The 23,245-nt window shown below is 41.3% G+C and overlaps 1 protein-coding gene across 1 annotated transcript; it reads right to left on the bottom strand.

The window, feature by feature from the left end:
* Nucleotides 1-17,962: 17,962 nt before the first annotated feature.
* On the bottom strand, nucleotides 17,963-21,949 carry LOC148020756 (putative esterase D14L). Its single transcript, XM_087698575.1, has 2 exons — nucleotides 21,223-21,949; nucleotides 17,963-18,928 (listed from the first exon to the last, which is right to left on the bottom strand). The coding sequence occupies exons 1-2, from the start codon at nucleotides 21,606-21,608 to the stop codon at nucleotides 18,490-18,492; spliced, it is 825 nt and encodes a 274-aa protein (XP_087554701.1). The 5' UTR covers nucleotides 21,609-21,949; the 3' UTR covers nucleotides 17,963-18,489.
* Nucleotides 21,950-23,245: the final 1,296 nt, after the last annotated feature.

The raw sequence follows: 23,245 nt of genomic DNA, 5'->3' as shown, positions 1-23,245 counted from the left end.
ATTTCGAGGAGATATACCATGTGTCCTTACTTAATGGTCCCTTAGGAAACCGACCCTCTATCCTACGGCAAGGGATAACCTTACACTCTCAATCGTGGGTCAAATTCCTAAGAAAACAATTGCTATGCAGTCCAGGAGCTTTTCCTTTGATACCATGAACTATGCATAGTACATAATGTGAATGGTTTAGTGCACACACAAAAGACACCGATCCTTACGCTCATGCTACCTTTCCCTTTTATTTTAAAATGATGTCCTATAGGCATGATGTTGAGATATCGAGCTCCACTCATGATATGCCAGGGTGACCATTGTGCATTTATGTCACCGACTTGTCAGTTTTGCAGATGTGGTTGGTACACTGCCCATGAATAATAGCTAGATGACAGCTATACTTATCTACTCTAGTTCGTGGCTCAGTTAGTATGCCACCTTAGTTAGTTGAGTTTGGTTTGAGACCCATATATAGGGCTCTTCTATTTTTTTGTACTAGAGTTCTTTTGGCTTACACAATTAAGAAGAGGAAAACTGTTTTTCAGTCTCCACCTGTGTGTGTATTCTCCCATTGTGCAAGCAAGAAAGCTACAAGTGAGACTCCTTCCTTCTCTCCCACAATCTTGATATGGTATCAGAGCCTTGTTCGTGGTAAGGAGCTCAAGAAAGCAAGCCAAGTTCGCAGTGTTCTGGTAAGAGGACCAATGTTACTTTCATTCCTCTATTTTGGGAGCAAGTCTCTGCAGGTAGCACAGCCGGAAAGTGCAAGAGTGCATTGTCTCAGGTTGAGACGCCCTCGGTGAAGCAAGAGGGCAGTATATGCTATGAGATAGGGCTTTAGCCCTGGGTGACCCTGTTTTTTTGATTTGAGGCCATTTCGGGGCCTGTTTTGGAGGTGGAAGTTTTCTACACGCACTCAGGAAAAGGCCCAGTTTTATGCTGTGCAACCACTGCTCTACAGGTCCGTGAAAAGTTACTGTAGAAATTGCATCGTATGCCTGTGCGCAGAGACATTGGGAGTTACAGAATCATCCTTGTTGCTTGTTGATGCAAAATCGTCACTAGGAAGTGACTGTGTGGTCAAATACCACTTTCGTCAATTTTGCAGATTTGCCCTTGTGAGGCTGAAGCTGTGTTCTTTGCAGTGACAGAATTTTTTGCAGTGTTCTGTAATGGCGTCTGACTCTCTTTCACAGATTGTCACTGAAAAGCTTGACAAGAATAACTTCCAAGCATGGAAGTTTAGAATGACGAATTTCCTTATGGGAAAAGGATATTGGGAATTTGTTGCAGGAAATGAAGAAGAACCAGTTCTTCCTGATGTTCCCAATCAACAGCAAATGTAGGCATTTAAAGCATGGCATGAGAGAGCCATGAAAGTTATGTACTGGCTGTCTATCAGCATTTCAGATTCTATGATTGTGCATATTCAAGATGCAAGTACGCCAAAGGAGGCATGGGATACTTTGTCAAAAATGTATAGCACAAATACGCAAGCCAGGAAAATGCAGCTCAAGCAAGAGTTGCATAATGTGCAAAGAGAAAATATGAGCATCAATGGCTACCACATGAAGGTGAAGAAGATTGCAGACGCACTTGCTTCCATTGGGTCGCCAGTGGAAGATGATGATTTAGTTTCTGTGACCTTGAATGGTCTAGGAAAGGATTATGCACAATTCCGAACATCCATTTCCGTCCGTGAAAGATTTTCTGATTTTGAGGAGTTGATTGCTCTTCTAATTTCTGAGGAGCAGAGAAATGGTGGTGCATCTTCTTTAGGAGGAACTTCAAAAGAAGCTGTCTTCTACTCAAATGCTGGAAGAGGTAGAGGCAGAGGTAGAGGAGGCCGATCTAGAGGCCGTGGTAGAAATCAGAATATGCAGCAAACTCAAGAAAACCAGTCCTATGGAGGAGGACGTGGTAACTCTAGAGGCAGGGGGAGCCAAAGAGGTCGTGGTGGATGGCAAAGAGGCCAAAATGCAAACAGTAATGTTGAATGCTACTACTGTGGTAAAATGGGTCACATGGCTAAAGACTGCTATAAAAAGCAGAATGACATCATGAATGGAAAATTGCAACAAGGAAATTATGCATCTTCTAGTAGACATGGTGATGACAGAAATGAGCATTTGTTTATGGTGCAGCACATGAACAATTCTGTGACAAGTGCAGAAGAAAGCAACGATGTATGGTATGTTGACTCAGGTGCATCAAACCACATGACAGGTCATGCAGAATGGATGGAGGATGCAAGAAAAATGGAAAAACCAAAACGCCCGAAAAGGATAGGCGTCCCCATCGACTTCTCGCACAAAGAATCCACTTTGTGTATGAGCCCCGGTATTAAAAGTTTACAGAATCCACCGTAAAACCTTATGGAATCCACCGTGGCACGGAATCCACCGTGTACTGACACAATGCTGATATTTCAAAAATATGCAATTCATAATTCGAAATGTAGTAGGTGCATTAGTTAGACCAAAAAGCATCACTAGAAACTCATAATGTCCAAATTGTGTTCTAAATGCAGTTTTGAATATATCAGAGGTATCTAATCTCACTTGATGATAACCAGATTTAAGATCTATCTTACTGAATATGGCAGAACCTTGTAATTTATCCATAAGATCATCTACCCTAGGAATCAGATATCTATTCTTAACAATAATTTTATTCAGGGCACGATCATCAATGCACATGCGATAAGTATTATTATTCTTCTTTACTAATAAAACATGTGCACCAAATAGAGAACTACTAGGTCTGATTAATCCTCTGTTTAGCAATTCTTCTATTTGATTTTGAATTTATTTCTGTTCAATTTGGTTATGCCTATATGGTGCTTTACATGGTGGTTGTGTACCAGGAATTAAATCTATTTTGTGATCTTCAGGTCGTGAAGGTGGTAGTCCAAGTGGTAAATCATCAACAAAACAATCTTTAAATTGAGCAAGAAATTGTGTATGCCTAGGATGCATATGTTTTTCTTTAGCTTGAAGTTCATTCACCCATATTAAATAAGATTTGCTACTTTTACGTAATGCACGTTTAGCTTGAGTATGAGTAAGCAGTGAAAATTATTAGAAGCATGCATACCATGCAATGTGATTTCTTTTTCTTAAAAATAAATTTTAATTGAATGTGTGGAATAATCTATGTCAGGATTATACTGATGACGCCAAGGCATACCTAAGATAATATCACTAGACTGTAAAGGTACAACTAGGAAATTCCTTCGTTCAGTGTATTCACCAATTTTAATTTCTAAGTTATGCACCTCTTGTGTTCCATTATATCTTGTGCCTAAGAATGCTGCTTTAATGCGATAATGTGTAGAAACAGTTTCTAAATTCAATTCTTTAACTAACTTTGCAGAAATAAAATCATATGTGCTACCATTATCATGCAAAATAATCTTTTCTTTACCATGCACTAAACATTTGATTGTCAACAAAGAATGTGGATTTGGCATATCTGGCAAAGTATCCGAAGTAGTGGCAATGTCGTCATCATCTTCTATAAAGTCAGGCATTTTCTCACATTCTTCATCTTCCATTGCGCCAAGATAATTGATATGGACAGGTGGCTTTTTCGATTGGCAATTGGCTGCTAGATGTCCAGGTTGATGGCATTTGTAACAAACTATAGGTTTGGCTTTAGATACATTATTGGTAATGGCAGGAAGTCTAGGAATATTAGGATTTGGCTGTGAGGATGGTTTAGGGTTTGGATTGGTATTTGATGGCAAAGCAGGTGGTCGTGTCCAAGACTTACGGAATGAAGATGGAAGAAAACGACTTTGATTGAATCTTCTAAAATTTGAATTGAATTGTTTGGAACCATAGTTACCATTAGCTTGAAATTGTTGTGGACGCTTGTCTCTTCCTCGAATCTTGTCTTCAGTGTCATGAGCCAAAGAAATTGCATCTTCAAGGGTTATTGGCTTGAACATATTGACTTCAGCATAGTAATGTCCAAGTAAGCCAGACATAAACTTGTGTTTGTGAGTCGCTTCAGGTACATCTTCGAGCATGCGTAGTTGCAGTAGGGCATTCCAAAAACATTCAGTGTATTGGGAAATAGGCTCACGATCTCTTTGCTGTAGAAGATCCCATTGCTTTATGGCTTTTTCATGAAATTGAGGAGGAATGAAATTCTGCAAAAACTTCTTTTGGAAACTCTCCCAACTAGTGGGACAATCAATGCTCTTGCGAACCACAGTCCACCATAGAGATGCTCGATCGACTAAATGGTTAGTGACACATTTAATTTTGTCTTTCTCAGCATATGTCTCTTCATGAAAGTAATCATCAAATTGACTGATAAATGCAAGTACAGTCTTTCCATCTCGTGATCTATTGAAAGTACGAAATTTGAAGTTTCTTTTACTTATCTTTGTTTCTTTGCAAATGGATTGAGCTTTGAGCATCGCATCGATGGTACGTCGTATAAGAGCTTTGGGTTGCGGTCCATCTTTATCGGTGGTAGATCGTTGCAAATTGGCCAATTGAACTTGCAAAGCTTGTCGGGCTCTTCATTCTTCATCGAGCTGCATCATAATCAAATCCAATTTTTGTTCCATCGTTGGTTCGGGTAAATCACCTTCAGCTATTAAATCGTCCATGTGTTGTTCCGTCATCCTGTAAAATCCAAAAGACCTCAACTCTCTAAATCTAATTAGCGAGATGAGCGTAGCTCAAAGGCAGGTATACAAGGCTTGTAAATTTTTGTTTGGCTTTTGTAGTCTTTGTCCTTTGCAGTTGCAGTATTCGTTATCTTCGTAAAAATGACATATAATCTTCGTATGACCTGCGTATGACCTTCTGCGTGCTGAAACTGGTTCAGCAAGTCTGCAAATACGAACAGGGTCTTCCAGAGAGCAATTCTGTGATTCTGTGCTTCTGCACATAAACAACCTTTATGGGAATAGTTGAAATAAGTCTGTTTTGATCCTCTGTGTCTTACAGAACTTGTAGGAGTAATAGAACTTGCAAAACTTGAATGATTAAGCTTAGTAGACTTTTGAGACTAGGAAGCCTTAAGCTGCTTGAGCCGTCGTGGAATTTTAGGACATATTCATGTCCTCGACTCATTCGACGCCACCCACAATGTCTTCTTGCCGCCGTCCGTAAATTCCTTGATTTGAAGCTGTTTTTATAAGCTTCTTATTAAGCTTTTTACTAAGGCTTAATAAATTTTAGAGTAAAGCTTTTAAGCTTTGTAGCTATGGAGGCTTACTGTTCTCTGTTGAAAAAAAACGTCTTGTAGAAGGAGATGTACAAGTGGTCCTCCGCCTCCTCAGGCCGGTCCTTCGCGATCAGAGGCTACAGATAGGGGTTTTTGACCACTAGGAAGTCACCGATATTGACCGTTCACGATGAAACTGACTGTAGAGCTTGATGGTTCCAGGAGCTCCGCCTTTGCGCAAGATGGTAAGCGATTGGAAGTTCTCAATCTCAGCTTTGCTCTAATACCACTAGTGCACAGATCGGATGCCGTAAGCACGCGTAGTGAGCGTCAGAAGGTCCCCAAGAACAAAAGAACTCTACTTTTTGCACAAAAATCTATGTAGAAGACTTGCATGACATGAACAAGAGACCAATTGGATGCAATCTCCCCCCATGCCTTATGTGAGTGCTCCACAAAGCATGTATTTTATGTATTAGTCATCTTCAAGCTCAAATAATAGCCTAAATTACAAAGTAGCACGCTTTTGGCTTTTGAGTTTGCTTTTGTGCAAAATAGAAATAAAGCTAATGGGCGCCCAAGAAGTCGGGCATACCCAATACAATGTCCAAATACAAATATCTAAATCGTGCGCCCATGCGCATACAAAAATAATAAATAAATATCAAACGCCTTGATAAATAGGTGCGACAAAATATAGGCGCCATGCCTAAGGTATGTGGCCATCAAAATATTGACGATAACTTGAATACACGCTATCCTCCAATGCTTTCCACTGCCACTGTTGCTATCTCTACACATCAACTGAAGCATTCACAATCATTAGTAAAATAATACAATTAAACTGGCAAAAGTGAATACCTAGCAGTCTTCAACTACATAAATAAATTAATTGGTTAGAAATCAATCCTAACCTTAATTTATCACGAGTGCGCACTCTAAACTCATAAACGTTTATTAATTTAAATATGTATTTTGAGGAATCACCCACTATGTAATCACCCATGTACACATAAAATTAACAAAACGCCCACAAAGAATAGCCGTCCCCATCGACTTCTCGCACAAAGAATCCACTTTGTATATGAGCCCCGGTAATAAAAGTTTACGGAATCCATCGTAAAACCTCACGGAATCCACCATGGCATGGAATCCACCGTGTAATATGTCAAGATTGTGGGAGAGAAGGAAGAAGTCTCACTTGTAACTTTCTTGCTTACACAATGGGGGAATACACACAAAGGTGGAGGCTGAAAACAGTTTTCCTCTTCTTAGTTGTGTAAGCCAAAAAGAAGTCTTATACAAAGAAATAAAAGAACCCTATATATGGGTCTCAAACCAAAGACAACTAACTAAGGTGGCATACTAACTGAGCCACGAACTAGAGTAGATAAGGATAGCTGTCATCTAGCTATTATTCATGGGCGGTGTACCAACCGCATCTGCACAACTGACAAATCGGTGACATAAATGCACAACGGTCACCCTGGCATATCACGAGTGGAGCTCGATATCTCAACATAATATGCCTCCTGGCATCAACTCCTCTTTCAGTTATAAATGCATTGGCTCTTTGTGGCTTGGAGTCTACTTTTATTTGTTCGATCACTGAGCCCTTAGTGTCATACTCTATCACCTTGGCCTCTTCTTTACTACTTCTAGTTGAGGAATAGCAATCCTTATACTCGTCGTATGAATCGCTACCCTCTGTGACTGCTCGTCATCATCTAGGCCTCTATTCTTGACTCTCTTTTCATCCATGATCAATGCCCAATTGTATCTAAGGTTTGGGTCGTGTACTTTGGTCCATTACCATTTCGGCTTATCCATGTGATCTTGGAGCGGCTTGAGATTAGTAGTTGGATGACCAGCTAGCTCCCTTGCTAGATACTCAAGAATCCCCTCGAGTTCAAGTCTGCTAAATGGGATATGGAAAGGGGTGGGTTTTTGTTGCCTCCTAGGGTTTTTGGCCATCATTTACACAGTAGCACCAATGGTAGGTTCTCACCCCTTGGAAGCTAAGGTGTGGTGGGATTATGGGAGTCACTGGCTATCCTTGCAGCCTACTTATAATCTTCTTTCTCATCTGAAAATGGTAGGTTGATGGTGGGTAGCACGTGCATCCAATCCCACTCGTCTTTAGGGTAGGGAATGTACTTTGTGAGAGGTCCGCAGAAACTCGTGGCTTGGATGTCCTCTCAAGATAGAGGAGATGGCTTCTAAGTCAAGTGGCATGGTCTTCCACATGTCCATCTCAACTCTTACTACCTCTAATCTATTACCTAGGAATATGAGGCCATTACCCTAGCCTTTGATTACCCATGCGTTCTTCATCCATGGTCTGCCTAGCAAGATGTCGTAATCTACTGTCTTCATAACAATGAAGTTCACCAAGAACTGAACGTCTGTTATCTTCAAGGGCCAGTCCTTCAATACTTTGAATGGCTTAACTTTCATGTCATTCGCCAACGTGACATTAAACCTTGCGGTTTCCATCAGTGGGTTACCCCAAACCTGCAGAACCACATGGCTAATTACACTGACTCATGCTCTTGTGTCTACAATCCCCTTTCTCATGGCATCTCCTAGTGTACCACCATTGGCAGGACCAAGTGCATCTCCATGCCTTCTTATAAAGCATTCACATCCAAGGACTTAGGCATTGAGTTCAATGTGAGGCTAGGTATTTGCATGGATGCATCATTCTCATGAAATTCGGCTACTCTTGGCTCATTAGATCCCTCTACCCATTGCTTCAAATCTCGCCATAATGAAGGGCTTTGCCTAAGCAGATCCCCCATCGACAACGTTACAAGAGCCGATAGCACTGTCATAAGCAGGCCATCAGCTGCTTGCCTTTCATCTTGCCCTACACTCTTTTGTCACTGGTCTTGAGCATCTTGCCTACTACTGATGGTGTCTAAGCCTTGTCTTCATGGTTCTACGTAAGGTACGGATGCATCTCTTGAGTTTATGTGTGTCAGTGAGATCGGTGTGCTTACATTGGTGGAGAACTCATTGATCTCATCTTCTAGGATGGGTTCGGCATTCTTTAGATGCTCTTGGGCTTCCCTCACACCCACTCCTTAACCTTGTCAACTATTTCCTATTAGTGCTTTGGATAAGGATATTCCCCAACCTTGGCAATCTCCTTCTCCGTTGTTTTAGGTACTGAAGTCTCAACCTTTACATCCACCGCTTGCTTCCCTCTCATTAGTGTGGTCTCACTACTGTATGTTTTTAGTGTCACTTTGGTATTCACTCTCTTGTTCCTCCTTCGGTGAATCTTCTTTCCTATCGAGGCCGCATCTAGGTTGCAGCCTTGGCAATGAAATACCGACTTGCTTCATTTGTGCACTAGTCATGACATTCAACGAGATGGAAGTGGCCTCACCATCAAGTGTTTTGACTTCAAATAGTCCTAGGGGCACAAAAGGTACGATGGTTGAGCTAGTAGATGGTTTTTTCCTAGGACATTGGGCATATAAGTGAGTGATTCCACACTCAGGGCATCTCAAATTGACCTTTTCTTGGTTAGCTTGTTCTCATTTAGGTGAATGGGATGAGATATGCCCTGGGTAGCCGCAAGTCCACCAGCTTGAGATTGGGTATTGGTTTTGCCCTCCTAGGCCTCTACCCCTTCCTTGGCCTAACACCATCATCGATACTGGTCTAAAGTCCATTAAGATGGGATTGCCCTCATTATCATACGAGATATAAGGGTTTATGTATGTCTCATCCTTATTCAACTCCTCCACATAATGTATTGGAGTGTCACTCGGTGGATGGGTCACGAAGGGTCCAAGTTGTCTAGGGATAGCTATCTTGGCATCATTAGGCGCTGGGAGAGCTAATGGAGCTCCCCTTTTGAATTGCAGTGTTCTATTTCCCAAGTAGTAAGGCTAGTTGTAAAGCTGTGGATATGGTAATTGCCTTGTAGTGGCAATGCACAGTATCGTGACCAAACCTACCGCAGTTTGCACAAGGTTTGGATCTAGGATCCGTGCACTCGACACCAGGAGGTGGTTCCCTCCACAGTGAACACATTGCACGTGAGGTCATGTAGGTCTTCTAATCATGTTCTAGAGCTTAGCTAGCTCTAGCTCTACATCTGCCAATTCTTGGCTTGGGTCAACAGCCTTCCCTTTCTCTTGGTTACTCAAACTAGATCTCTCGTTAGTGGCGGTAGCTCTCTTTGAGGCTCTAGAGGCTACACTATCTCGACTTGTGGCTCTTGAACTTCTCTCCTTGAGTAGGTTATCTACACATATGGCTTCTTCAAAGACCCTACCTGGTACATCCCTTTGTAGGTTTGAGTTGCCTACCAAGGCTTTATAGAGCTCTTCACTCCTAATTCTGTTTATGAATACGGTGGAGATTGCTCGCTCACTAGGTCACTCTATGGTTAGAATTCTCTTAAAGAGACTCCGCACATGGGCGGTGCGATCTCTAATGTCCTCCTTGTCCCTATGACTGACATTCATCAATCAAACCATGAGGTTACTCAAGTACCTCACCTCAAAGAATCTCTTGATGAAGAGGCTCTTGAGAATATTGAAGGTGTTGCATTCAGCATCATCTAGACTAGTGTACCACATCCGTACTTTATCTCTAAGACAAAAATCGAAAGCTTGCGCATGTTGAGCAAGGTGATTTGTCAGGCTGTGTGCCTCTCACACTTGCTTGAACTGCTCTACAAAGCAATATGAGTCATTGTCAAACTAATACTTGTCGAGTTGCTTGGCAACTACAGGTATCTTCGATTGGCTCCTCAAATTTGGAGTGATTCCTAGTCTCTCTAGCAACGAAGTCGCTAGGGCCACTCTGCTTTGCTCTATAGCCATGTCTTTTATGAGTCTCTTCATGAGAAGTTCACTCAATGTGAGATCGGCTTATAGTGCTCATTCCCTCTTCAAATTGGGTCTCATACTATTCCGATTGGCAAGCGTGTTAAGACTCACTGGACCTCTTGCATTTCTATTTTTTGCCCCATCCTTTGAGCTCAATGTTCTTGGTTGTAAGCAGCTATGCCTTGCAGTGCCTTCTTGGCCAATCTGTGCTCTTCTTGAAGGTCGGCTATGATGTCCTCATCCAGCCTACCATGATGCTCCATCTTGGTTTGTAAATCATATCAACAATTAGCTTGGTCCTAACATCAAGTTGGTCTCTTGGTCCACTAGGTTATCAATCAAATTGATCAACTCAAGTAAGGTTGAGTCCCTAATCATGTCAATCTCCTTGCCCTCCAGAGGCTTGCTTTTGATACTTGGTAGCCTTGGCCATGCATTTGAAATTTGAGGATCTCCTCCTATTAGTGGGTTTGTTCGGGTCGCTTATCTTGCATGTGAGTTCCTTATTAGTTGAGTCAATCCTCAAATTTAAATGCGCTCAAGTGTTCATGGGGTGCTTCTTTTTCGTGCACGATGCGAAATCAAACTTTCTGCTTTTTCTGAGTGCACTTCAAGTGATTATTCAGGCAGTGTGTGACTATGACAAAAACAATGTGTGATGCAACACACTTTTCTAGTTCGCTCCCTCACAAGTGGTGGTCACTCTAATAGGTTCGGTTGGGTCCTTTAGAACGTTTCAGATGGGTGGTTTAAGAGGCTTATTCGAGGTCGCTTCTTAGGCAGTCGAGTCGTGATCTTGAAGTCTGGAGGCTCTATGAGCCGTATGATGTGTCTGGATGCTACAAGGGCATTGCCTTGCTACAGGTTGAGCTCTACCTGGCCTCTGCAATATGCTGGATTGGTTATTTTTTAAGTTTTTTTTAGTGTGTCTAATTATTAGGGGTCCAATTTCCAAAATTAGACTATCTAATTCTAGGCCTGTCTGAGTGAGGAAATCAGATGGCGGTCTGAGTCCAAGTCTGAGTCTAATGTCCAAGTCAATTGTCTGAATTGCACAGTCTGAGTCCCACTGTCTGAGCCTAGATATCCAAGTCCGAGACTCTGTTCGAGTCTCAACTGGCTAACAACGTCTGATCATATGGTGAACTATGGGCGTCTGAGTGGCCAAATCGAACTGTCTGAGTCATAGCGGTCCGATTCTAGGAATTGGACTCTGTGACATGTGTCCGATTCCAATGGTGCAATGAGGCAAGATTTTTATTCGTTCGACCTCCGTGGTTTATGCCAAGTGTTGAGAGCTTCCAAAATCAATGATTAAGTGATAGGGAAGGTTTGTATGTACCTGGAGTAGTCAAAAACCTCCAAATCGATGCTCCAACTCTCTCTCTCTCTCTCTCTCTTTCAAAGTCCTGAAACAAAAAATGAGCTCTCTCTCTCTTTCAAAGTCCTGAAACTAAAAATGAGCTCTCTTCCTCCTTTCTCACGGTTTTAGACCCCCTCAATACTCCTTGGATGCCTTTTTCCCTTTGTTGTTAGATTTCAACCTCGTTTTCCTTCGATTTAGGCCTATTGTTGCAAAAAACCCTATTGTGGTTTACTCTCTCTTCCCCTATTTTTTCTTATCTAAATGCCTACAAATCACAAGCAAATGCTAATGCTAATCCAACTAACTTATCCAAACTTCAAAAAATCCAAAACACTTACTTGCAACAAATATCAAATGCCATTTCTTCCTACCTATCTACCTCAAGCACCGGTTTGGGAAAAACCCTCTAATAATCGATTGGGAGCATGCAAGCACTCAAGGCTCGAATGTGTTGGTCTCGGTAATGGGAGCTTTTGCTCGATGACCAAGACCTACTGACCACTTACTGCTCAAGTGTTTCAAGCCGAATGCCAATGGCTACCTCTCACATAGCTGTACACACTCTCAAGCCTACAAGTGTAGTGAGCTTACCTCAATGCCCAATCAAGTACCCTCCTCTCTCAAGCACATCGCTAGCTCCACAATCTGAGATGCACGCTCAAGCAAACTCAATGCTCTCCACCTTCAAGATCCATGCTCCATAGCTACACGTGCGAGACAAGAGAAGAAAAGAGAAGAGAAGAAGAGAGGAGAAGATGGACTTTTAATTATACATGGCCTTATCCCGTTGGGCACCCATCCCCTTTTCTACATGACCGGCCATCTTGCGAAGGTCCTCTTTTCTCATTCCCCTATATTTACTTTATGCCTTCACCTATGCATGTCTACTCTGTATAGCTTGCACAAGAGGGATCTGGTGCTCTTTTACAAAAATTTTGGGGCGTCGTTACATTTTAAAATCAACTTTTAAATTTTCACATGCTCTTTTGGCCTTCTCTCCTCTTATCCTTTTGTTGGGCTACCTTTTTTCACTTTGCTTCGCATTTTTGAATTTTCTTCACTTTTCTTTTTTCTCTATCTTGCACTAGGGTTCACAATAGCAATACTCCTTTTGCTTAGTAGAGTATCCAATGAAGATACATTTTTTAATCTTTGGTTCCAATTCCTTTCTTTCAACTCATATGGCATATGAATATATGCAATATAAGCAAACACTTTCAATGTGACAGATTAAGCTTCTTATCTATAAAATATTCTTCTAGGTTCATACCATAAACTCAAATGTGAGAGTTCTGTTCATAATATAAATAGTAGTATAAATAGCCTCAGACCAAAAATACTTGGGTATATTCTTTCTAACCATCAATGCTCGTGCAACTTCTACATTATGCTTGTTTTTCCTTTCTACAACCCCATTTTGTTGTGGGATATATTAGCATGTTAATTGTCACTCTATCCCATGAGGCCACAAGAAATCACTAAACTCATCAAAGAGGCTTTCTCCCCCTCCATCTGACCTCAAGCACTTGACTTTCAAGCCTACATAATTACCCCCATGATCTTACAATAAAGAATCCCCTATTCCATGACCACTTGCATCCATACAAATTGTGAATTCTTTGGAGAAATCTAGGCAAACCGATATGGGTGTAGAACTAAGAAGTGTTTCAGTTCATTAAAGCTCTTCTTTGCTATTTCATCGAGAGGTGCTACCACATATGCATAATAGTTGATAAGCCATTGATAGAAGAAAGAAAAAAGTTGGTTGTGTAAAAATTACAAACCTTTTTCAAATATGCAATTATATGTAGAAAATGGTTCGGATACCTGTAACTATGGTAAATGCCAACTATAATGATAGGGCCTAATGACCCCATAAAAACTCATTTCAAGTTAAACTATTAAAAAAACTTGTAAATTTTTTAATAAATCATATGCTATGAAAAAGATATGCAAAAAACTGCTATACAAGTTTAGTTAGAGCAAAAAGTTTATTCCTTTGTGTTAGGAGCATAAAAACATGGTAATTAGGGTTAACCTAATAACATTACTTATTTACCAAAGAACTAAAAAATGAGCAAAGATAGTACCCAAAACTAATAAAATAATTTAATATGTGGTAAGCATGGAGGATTACCCAAAATTAGGGCTACTACTAGCCCAATAGTACAAATAAATTGATAAATCATATGCTATGAATAAGATACGCAAAGAAACCACAATACGATCTTAGTTAGAGCACAAAGTTTATTCATTTGTGTTAGGAGCATAAAAACATGGTAATTAGGGTTAACCTAACAACATTACTTATTTACCAAATAACTAAAAAATGAGCAAAGAGAGTGACAAGAACTAATAAGACAATTTAATATGTGGTAGACATGGATAATCTTGAATTAGGGCTGGTACCAACTTGATAGTACATAAGGTTCGCAATAAAACTTGGTAAGATTTAAGTAAAATGAGGAATAAAAATTGTACTAATGTGAAAGTAGATACCCCAAATTAGAAAGAGCTAGCCTTTTATAGAGCTAGCCTTCATAAAAGGGGTTTAAGGAACTCAATTAAGTAACTAGATATTGTGCTAATTGAATTACAATACTTTTTTTTGCAAAGTGAGGACCCAAAATATTAAGGCAATGCCTTAGCCATTTAATATGCATCACATAGGTCAAAATTATGAGACTAAATAGCACTCCATGCTATATAATAGTTAATATTAAATGCCAGTGCATGGATTATCAAAGATAGAGCAATTAAGGCTAAGAGCATGGCTTGTCTTGATTAAAAAAGTGAAAATTGAGCAAAGAATAACAAGAACTAATAAAACCATTTAATATATGATAGGACCATCAATTCTGTTAAATCAAGGCTAGTATCAGCTTACCTACCAATACGTAAGGTTCAAAATAAAACTTGGTAAGGAGTGCAAATTATACTTATGTGAAAGTCAATACCTCAAATCACAAAGAGCTAGCCTTTGTAAAAGGGGTCTAACAAGCTCAATTAAGTAAGTAGATATTGGGCTAATACAATTACTTTTGTTTTAAAGTGAGGGCCCAAATATTAAGGCAATGCTTCATACATTTGATATGGATCATATAGGTCAAAATTATGAGAGTAAATAACCCTCATGCTATCTAAATGCTCAGGGAAGTTACTATATGTGTATCCTCTCACGTGCGTTCAAGGCCTATTTATAAATATCCTTATTTGTGAATTTTTCCTAAATAGAACATAATCCTTTTCTATTCAATCTATAAATAATCCCTTTATATTACACCTTTTTGTATGTAAAAATTTGTATAAAAATGGTATTTTAAAAATACATTATTTTGAACCCACGTGATACACACATATATTCATGAGTATTTTGAGCCCACGTGATATACACATATATTCATGAGTAACTTACCCGAGTATAAATGTCAATCTTAAATGCTAACATATGGATTATCAAAGACAATGCAATCAAGGTCGAGAGCATGGAACTACGAAAATATCATCATAAATTAGAAGGGTTATAAGTATTGCATAGTGAAGGCCCATACGTGGAGACTAGGCTTTAACCAATTAATAATGTTGCTTACGAGTTAAAAGTAGGATAGAAGTGGAGGTAAAATTAACAATAAAATATAATCATTAAACATTAATGAATGAGATTATCATAGCCAAGGAAACCACAGGCATGAGTATGGCCTATTGTTGTTGTATTCTAGCATTAAACCCTACATATGACATGCTTAAATGCAACACAAGTATTGTAGCATATTGAATATCATAATCAAATTTAAGAGTATCACTAGTGAATAGTAAAAAGCTATGAGTGGTAGAAGTTATCGGTCATTCTTGCCCTCAAATGGGTGGAGTAGGAAGATCTTGAAGAGATTATCTATTATGCTTACCCTAGAATGGGTTGAGCAGTGAAATGTGGACCCACATATTGATCCTTTGTGTTGTTAAGGGGTGGTCATGTAGGATGCCATATTGCCAAGTGCAAGAGTAAATGCACCTGAATAGGCCTCATATAATTGTCATAGAAGCATGAGAGTTTGATCATGTTCAAGCATGAACAATAGTAGTAAATGACTTGCATCAAAGCATATCTTACTGAGTGAATTAATTCATCGTCCCAAGTGTCTCTTAAATAGGTCAACAGAAACTGAATGATGATGGCCATCAACCAAGCCATAAGATGAGGGAAAGTGAATCCACCATGCCAAACATCCATCATCACCCCATGGAGACTCGGTTTTGGGAGAGGGAGAAAAGGCGCATAGCTAGCGGGAGTGGATAGTTGAAATCCTATGTGTGACTGCAAGATATAGTTAGGGTTAAGGTTAGGGGCACCCTAAAAGAGGCCTAGGGATTCTTTTGCACTACCTAAAAATTAAAATTAGTAAATTCTAGAATTGAAAAAAGTATAGGTTTCACATATCATTAAGCTTAGCAACATGAAGATTAATGTATTGCAACATAGTAGTTATAAAGATTTGAATAGATAGGGCTATAGGAGTTATAGATGCCCTTAAACTATTTTTTACAATGAAAAATTTAAAGTATATACATTGATGGTTGCTTGAATCCCAAGAGTGGATCAAAGGCTAGACTTGCCATTCAATATGCAATTTCCTTAAAAATATAAATTAGCCATGCAAATGGATATGATTGCTTAACATCAATCCCCTTGTGAATGTGTATGTGTGTGTCTCCATGACATCCTTTTCTAGTGGTTAGCCTTCTTTTAGGTGTATAAAGAATATTGAAAATTTTTAGTGGTTAGTCTTATTTTAGGTATGTAAACAATGTTGATTGGCCATGTGATTAGACTTCCACAATGACTAGACTTCCATATGTATGTTTCCTCTTTTAAGCTCTCAACAAATTATACCTTTAGACTGTTGCCAGACATAGTAAAAACCCATATATAAAGCTTTCACCTTTTTGGGTTCAAAAGGTTATCTAAGTAGAGGTTTAAAGGGTTCACCTCTTAAATCTTTATGTGATGTTTAGGTTCTTGCACTATTTCTTAAGAGCCTTTGTGTGTGTGTGTGTGTGCGTGCGTGCGTGCGTGCGTGCGTGCGTGCGTGCGTGCGTGCGTGCGTGCGCGCGCGCGTGCATGCGTGCGTGCAAGCGCATGTGTCACGTGCGCGTGCGTGCGTGCAAGCGCATGTGTGTGTTGTTGTATGGGGTGGGGGTGACGGGTTTGATTGTAATGAAGAAAATAATGTTCAAATTGATGTTTCATGTTAACTAAGCTAAAGTATGTGTGTGTGTGTGTATCTCTCTCTCTCTCTCTCTCTCTCTCTCTCTCTCTCTCTCTCTCTCTCTCTCTCTCTCTCTCTCTCTCTCTCTCTCTCTCTCTCTCTCATGATGTTGTCAAGTGCATGAAGTTAAAAAGCATGTCAATTGACATGATTATTTTATAGAAGTTTGGAAGTTCATATAAACTTTGCCATTTGCCTTCAAGGCACAACTATCAATTCAATATTGCTTTTGGAAAGTTGTTAGACTTTGCTTGCACGCATGTGTTCTTTTTGTGAATCTCAAATAAATCATGCTATTAGATCCATTGACCTAGCTAGTGGAAGGCTATGTACCTTACTTTTCAAATCAAAAAGTGATTAGACTTGAGGCTCACAAATTTTAATAATATCTTTTGTAAGATGTTTGCCTTGATGCCCTAGAGGATAGGGCATGTTTTTTGAAGCCAGAGAAAAGTGATATTTTCTTTGGACATGTTTTTTTAGGCAAGAGAGAAGTGATCTTTCCGTGTCAATCACTATTTCTAAGTGTTGTGCTTTACCTCACTATCCATGGTTTCCTTTTGTAACATGCTTAGGTCATTTTAAGGAGCAATAAAGGTAATTTGCTTAATCTACATAGCAAACTAGATATTTGTGCCTACTGAAAAGAAGTAATATGGGTAATTTAGCACAAATCAAATGGTACATAAGAGGACTTGACAATTCACAAGTCTCATTGAGCAAACCTAGAACATGAAAGTGACATTTAGGATCCATGTTGAAGGATGCAATTGAAAAGTTTATTCATTTAAATGGTAAGTTACTTGGGTCTTTAAGATATGTTAGAGCCCTAACAAGGTTAGGATCTTGGGTGCTCTACTTGTGCTTTATTAAACTTGATTTCGAGATAGAACAATCTATTGGAACGTTATGGGAGATATATTCATAGAACTAACTTCTTATAAACTCTTTGATAAAACTATACTTTGTGATATGCATGCCACACACAAAAGTAGATTTACATAGACTAATCACAAGTTGCAATTTCATAGTTATGGATGAGCTTTAGTCACAAATTTGCATTTGCATTATAAGAAGTCCATATACATGTGAGATCATTTAAACATACATATAAGTGCACGGTTGAGAAATCAAAATGAACCAACCATAGATAAGGGAAAGAGAGTGATTTGAGTGGTAGCAACAATAGAGAGGCCATTCTAGGGAAGCAGTGTTTGCATGGGGCAAATGAGAGGCCATTGGAGGGAACCATAACTGCCTAAGAACACTATTTGAGAGAACATTGCACGGAAGTAAAATTGTTGAATAGTGAAGGATGCTATTTGGAGTCGATGGGAGAGGAAGATAGGGAGATGTGGGATGGTTTTTAAGGGCAATGATGATGGGAGGGGAGGTTAGGAAAAGGTGTGGGATGGTTCTGAGAATGATAATGATGATTGTATATGTGTGGTCTAGATGAAGATGATGAGAGCAATGATTGTAGTGATTTTTGTTTAGAGGAAAAGAAAAGGAAGGGAAGAAGTGGGGAAGGGGGGGTGGATATCATGGGCTTGGAAAATTGTATGATACAAGGTCAAAAAAAGAGTACTAAAAACAAGTGGGGTGTCGATGAGACTAGACTAGTAACAATAGTAGAGAACCACTATCTCTCTCCATATGATGTGACAAGACTAGTGACCATAATAGAGAACCACTAGCACATGTTGACCCCTATGACAAGGGGACAACAAGAGAAGGGAGGGGCATACATGTGATGAGACTAGTGACCATAGTTTTGGTGGGGGGGATTGCATGCGACAAAGACTAGGAGGCGGTTGGGTTATGTTCAGGCGAGCAGGATGCGGAGGAGGGTGGAGGCGAGGAGGTGGGGGGCGGTGAGCTGCGGGAGGTGGCCTTCGGTGGGGAGGATGTCGAGGGAGGGGGGCTTCTTGGAGGCCAGGTGGCGGCGCATGTGGTCCCCGACCACCGAGGGGACGGCCAGGTCCTTGCTGGTCTGGATGATGTGGGCCCGGGCCGCCTTCACCTGCCCGAGCACCCCGCGGTTGTCGCTCTCGAAGATGGTCCTGGCCGTGGCGCACGCCACGTGGGCGGGCATTGCCGCCAGCGTGTCCGCGAACCGGTCCGACGTGTCCGGGTCATCCACCCCCACCACCAGCGGCGCGAAGCCCGCCGCCCAGCCCCGGAAGTCCCCCGCCATCGCCTCAAAGAGCTGGTCCAGGTCCTCCTGCTCGAAACCCCCGTAGTAGTCCCCATCGTTCAAGTACCTGCGCTCCACACACACACACATCATGTAACATATCAGATCATCTCTCAAGTTTCATTAGAGGCGTTTCTCAAGTCTCACATTCTTCAAAAGATCTATGTGTATGTTGGTGTATGTATATGTATATGTAATGCGACATTAAGTCATCTCTCAAGTTCCCCTGCCTTTAATTAGAAGTGTTTCCCAAGACTCTTATTCGTTGATTCATCAATTTATCAAGAATATAGACGTTGTGTTGGGCCTCCCAACTAGGCCCCAAAGAAGAATAGTTAGAGAAATAGGGTTATGGACTACAATTTACGTGGAAAGGCCCCCTAGAATGAGAGAGAGAGAGAGAGAGAGAGAGAGAGAGAGAGAGAGAGAAATTCAAACTTGGAAACATAGGGAACTTTCCATGAGCTGTTCCATCACCATAAATCATACACACACACACATAAGTGAGAGAGTGAATGTGTGTGTATGAGTGCACATGCATGCACACACATGTAAACACTTGCACATTGGAGGTGACATATGTCCTCTATATGTCACCTCACATCCTTCACCAGGCCACATGCATCTACACCATCAACTGTGTACCAGGGGTTATGAAGATGAACTAATAGGACTAGCAAGCCACAAGCACAAAGACACACACAACCATAGTGTGGAAGGCTTGCAAACTATAATTTTAATTTATCTTAGTGGTGAATCCTTTCTATGCAATCCCCCATATCCAAACGTGTTGTGGTGATGTAAATAAGAATTCTACACAAAAATAGCTTAAAATTGTCTGTGAAATTTTCTATTTAGATTTCCCAAAAAAAGAAAAAAGGTTCTCTGAAACTATTTTTGGGGCTAAAGGGATGAGACTATGGTAAGTACCCAGAAGAGAATAGTGACCTCAAAAATCCAAACAAATGAAAGTGTGGTACAATTGTGTTTATCCATGGAAACGCACACAATTCAAAAATCAAGTAGCTATCAATTTCTAGTCAAGTGTTAAGCCACTCGTATAACCTGTGGGCTATTCAATTGGCATCATATATCAGCGTTCTAGACTATCAAGCTCTATGTGTAGCATCCTCAACTATCAAGATCTCATAAAATGAACGCTATATGAATGGACCATGCTATAACCTCAAACATTAAGATAGTATTTCCAACCTCCCACATGAATTGTAGATCTAATCGGGAGAAGTTGAGAGAGAGACAACTTTTTGATACTTTTGTAGAATTTGTGAAGAGAAGCTAAGGATTCACTTGAGGTCACAAGGTTACACAAACAAACCTTGTTACAAAGTATTGTTTCCAAGAAGCAAGGCTTACTAGTAATTCCATTACCTTTACCATTCCCAAAGAAATCTATTTCAAAGCATTACAATTATATGCCATTGGGTGTTCACAAGCGTTATCACTATGTACTAATGGGCTCGGCACTCGATGCAACATACTTCATGGGTTCAGCTTTCGATGCAACATACTTCATCATACCTACAAGGTTGCATAGATTCCCTTGTGATACTGACGGCAACTTTTGGAACATTTTCAATACCACACATAAGAAAGAATAAGGCAGGCCTGGTAATTAAGGAGATCTACATGCTACATAAGGTAATAATATGGCAATATGCCATGGGGATATAAAGCTAGTGTACTTGTTGACAAGCTATGCTGAGGTATGCTCTCACACAGAGAACGAAGTGCTTCACCTTTTTGTCTCGAGACTAATAGTCTCCTCTCGACAGCCCACGGAGGAAAGAAACCAGCTTTGTTAAATTGCAGTCTTTCACAAGCGACATGGTGGTATCAAAACCAGCTGGTGGGCTAATTGAAGTAAGATAAGTCAGTCAGAGGGGAGGGTATAATTGCGAGCTTCAACATGCGCCATGAGATCGGTTCCCAAAATCAGAGAACAAGACTTGATAATTCATACAGCAAACAGCTGAAGGAAGCAAGGTAAGAGTATAACGTGAACGGTATGGCAACTCAGTTACCCGGTAATGATGGGCAGATATGGTAACCCGTGCGGAAACGCAAGTGAGGCGAGGCTCTTTTCTGATTAAGGTATGTAGCAGCCCAGAAAGGTGGCATGCCTGCCTCATTGACTCTGGCACATGCACTGATACATTAGGAGATCAACTTGGTGACCCTATTGCTATATATCAAACACTGGCAAGACGCGACGTGGCAGACAACAATTGGATGCAGAGGAGTGGCCACCTGCCACATGGCTGTCAACGATTGGTTGAAACAAAGCCTGCCATGGCATGCGATAATTGGTTGAATTCATTGACGAATTATGAATTGATTTACCTTGGCGAGGCGCTGAGCAGCACGAGGTCTTCGATGAGATCGGGCTGCATGACGGAGGCGATGCAGCCGATCATGCCGGACATGGAGTGGCCGACGTAGGTGCAGCGGCGCACCTGCAGCTCCTGGAGGAGAGCCACCAGGACCTGGGCGAAGCCATGGAAGGAGTCGAAGAGGGAGCTGTCGAAGTCTTCGGCGTTTGTGGTGCAGGCCCCCGGCAGGTCGAAGAGCACCACCCTACAGGAGCTCGCCTGCAGCAGCGATGGTAGCACCTCCTCCCACACCGCCTGCGTGCACCCGAAGCCATGCGCCAGCACCACCACCCGGTGCCCCGCCCCCACCACCCTCACGTTTAGAGCCTCCAGCAGCAGCTCCCCTTGCGGAAACATGATGGCTGATATAAGGCGTCTGAAGATAGTGTGCACCGCCGATCAGCGAATGGTGGTGGTTATGTGTCAAATAATGGTTCGGAATTAGGGTTCTGAGCTAATTATTAAATGGCTGCCGGCGGGCTTGAGATGGAAGGAGGTTTGCAGCGAATAAATGAACAAGCTGCCGACTCAGGTGCAGTCTATGAGATTAAAAAAGACTGCAGGGAGGAAGGTAAGGGTATTGGATTACTATAACAGATCTGCCATTTATATAGATTGGTAGACTGTTTCTCTCTCTCTCTTTCTCTCTCCCTCTCGCGATACCCTTCTGGTGCTCCCTTTTGTCTGTTGCGTTTGGGAAAAAGCTTGCTGCTTGAGCGTCGTACTTAGAGGTGCGGGGCCAATCTCAGCTACCTACTCAGAGCCCAGCATCAAGTATGGAAGACGACCAGCACGAGAGAGAGAGAAAGAGAGAGACAGCGCCAGCCCTCTTTGGCTCCAAGCCACATGTTGCCTTTTTGGACCTCTCGCTATCAGCCGTTTCAACCTCCCTCTCCCTTCATCAGCAGCTTTCCTTTTCACGCACCACCTTTACATATTGATGAGAAAGGGTAAACAGCATCACATGCTACGAGGAGAAAAAGTGGTAATTCGCTGCGGCTGCAACAGGATTCAGGCTAAATGAGAGAGAGAGAGAGTGTCAAGTGTGTGTGTGTGAGAGAGAGAGAGAGAGAGAGAGAGAGAGAGAGGGAAGGACCAAGATGCGAAAGGGAGAGAAGGTCTGTACCGTGCTCCGCATGGAGGGATCGCCAAAGCGTTGAAAAAGGCTGCCCTTAACCTTTACGCAGACATAAGAAGTTGGTACATCCATACATGAACGAGAGAGAGAGAGAGAGAGAGAGAGAGGATCTGTTTCCAAAAGGTCCTGCCATCCTGAACCGGATCAACCCCGGCCCGTGTGAACAGCGGCCCCCTCCCATCCGGGCCCCGCCCTGCCCACATGGCAGGCCCTGCGTGTACTTTTCCCTGCAGGCCCTCTTTGGCACCCAAACCTCCAAATTTTGGGCTGCTCAGCACCACCAATCACGTCTCTTCTTCTGCCTCCTCAGAACCACGTATATCAATATAACCATTTTTATTACTAATAAGCCTCTCTATTAAATGCATCACATCGAAAGCTTACAAGAAAAGCTGGTGTGTGGCTGCGGACAGGGCTGATGAGTCATGACTCGTGAGGTGATGCAGGTCATTCAACCCTAATTAGCTCATGATATTCACATTGCTGCCTGCATTACGAGTCTTAACAACTGGTTCTCTGATCCAGGGTACTTAAAACAAGATGTACATGTGACATAACCCTTCCTTTTTCTCTTCTTATCGTAGTTTCATATTTGGTCTTAATTCCCAAAAAACAAATATATGTTTCTTGACTCATTTCCCCAATCTTCTCTCTACCCAACTTTTGAACCACATTATTTTGCATGTGCCCATGTATGGGCCCATAATCCATTGATAGCATTCCTCGAGCAAACTTTCACATGGGAAATGCTCCATAAAAGTTTGTGTTGTAGTAGGACACAGTTACCTAGTGAGTAGCAACCCAATTACCTAATGAGTAGCAACCAGCCAATGGTTGATAGGGGCATTGCCTAGTT

The sequence above is a fragment of the Lygodium microphyllum genome, chromosome 18 (assembly GCF_053477565.2).
Source record: "Lygodium microphyllum isolate KBCC chromosome 18, Lygodium_microphyllum_v1.1.10, whole genome shotgun sequence".
Lineage (NCBI taxonomy): Eukaryota > Viridiplantae > Streptophyta > Polypodiopsida > Schizaeales > Lygodiaceae > Lygodium > Lygodium microphyllum.
Note: the sequence above shows the minus strand (reverse complement) of the source record. Positions and strands in the feature narration are given on the sequence as shown.

Bases quoted from the DNA above. Each gene is read 5' to 3' on its own strand.
- LOC148020756 (XM_087698575.1), bottom strand. From the start codon at position 21,608: ATGTTTCCGCAAGGGGAGCTGCTGCTGGAGGCTCTAAACGTGAGGGTG. The intron at 18,929-21,222 runs GTAAATCAATTC...TGTGGAGCGCAG, and splicing joins CTGCTCAGCGCCTCGCCAAG to GTACTTGAACGATGGGGACT.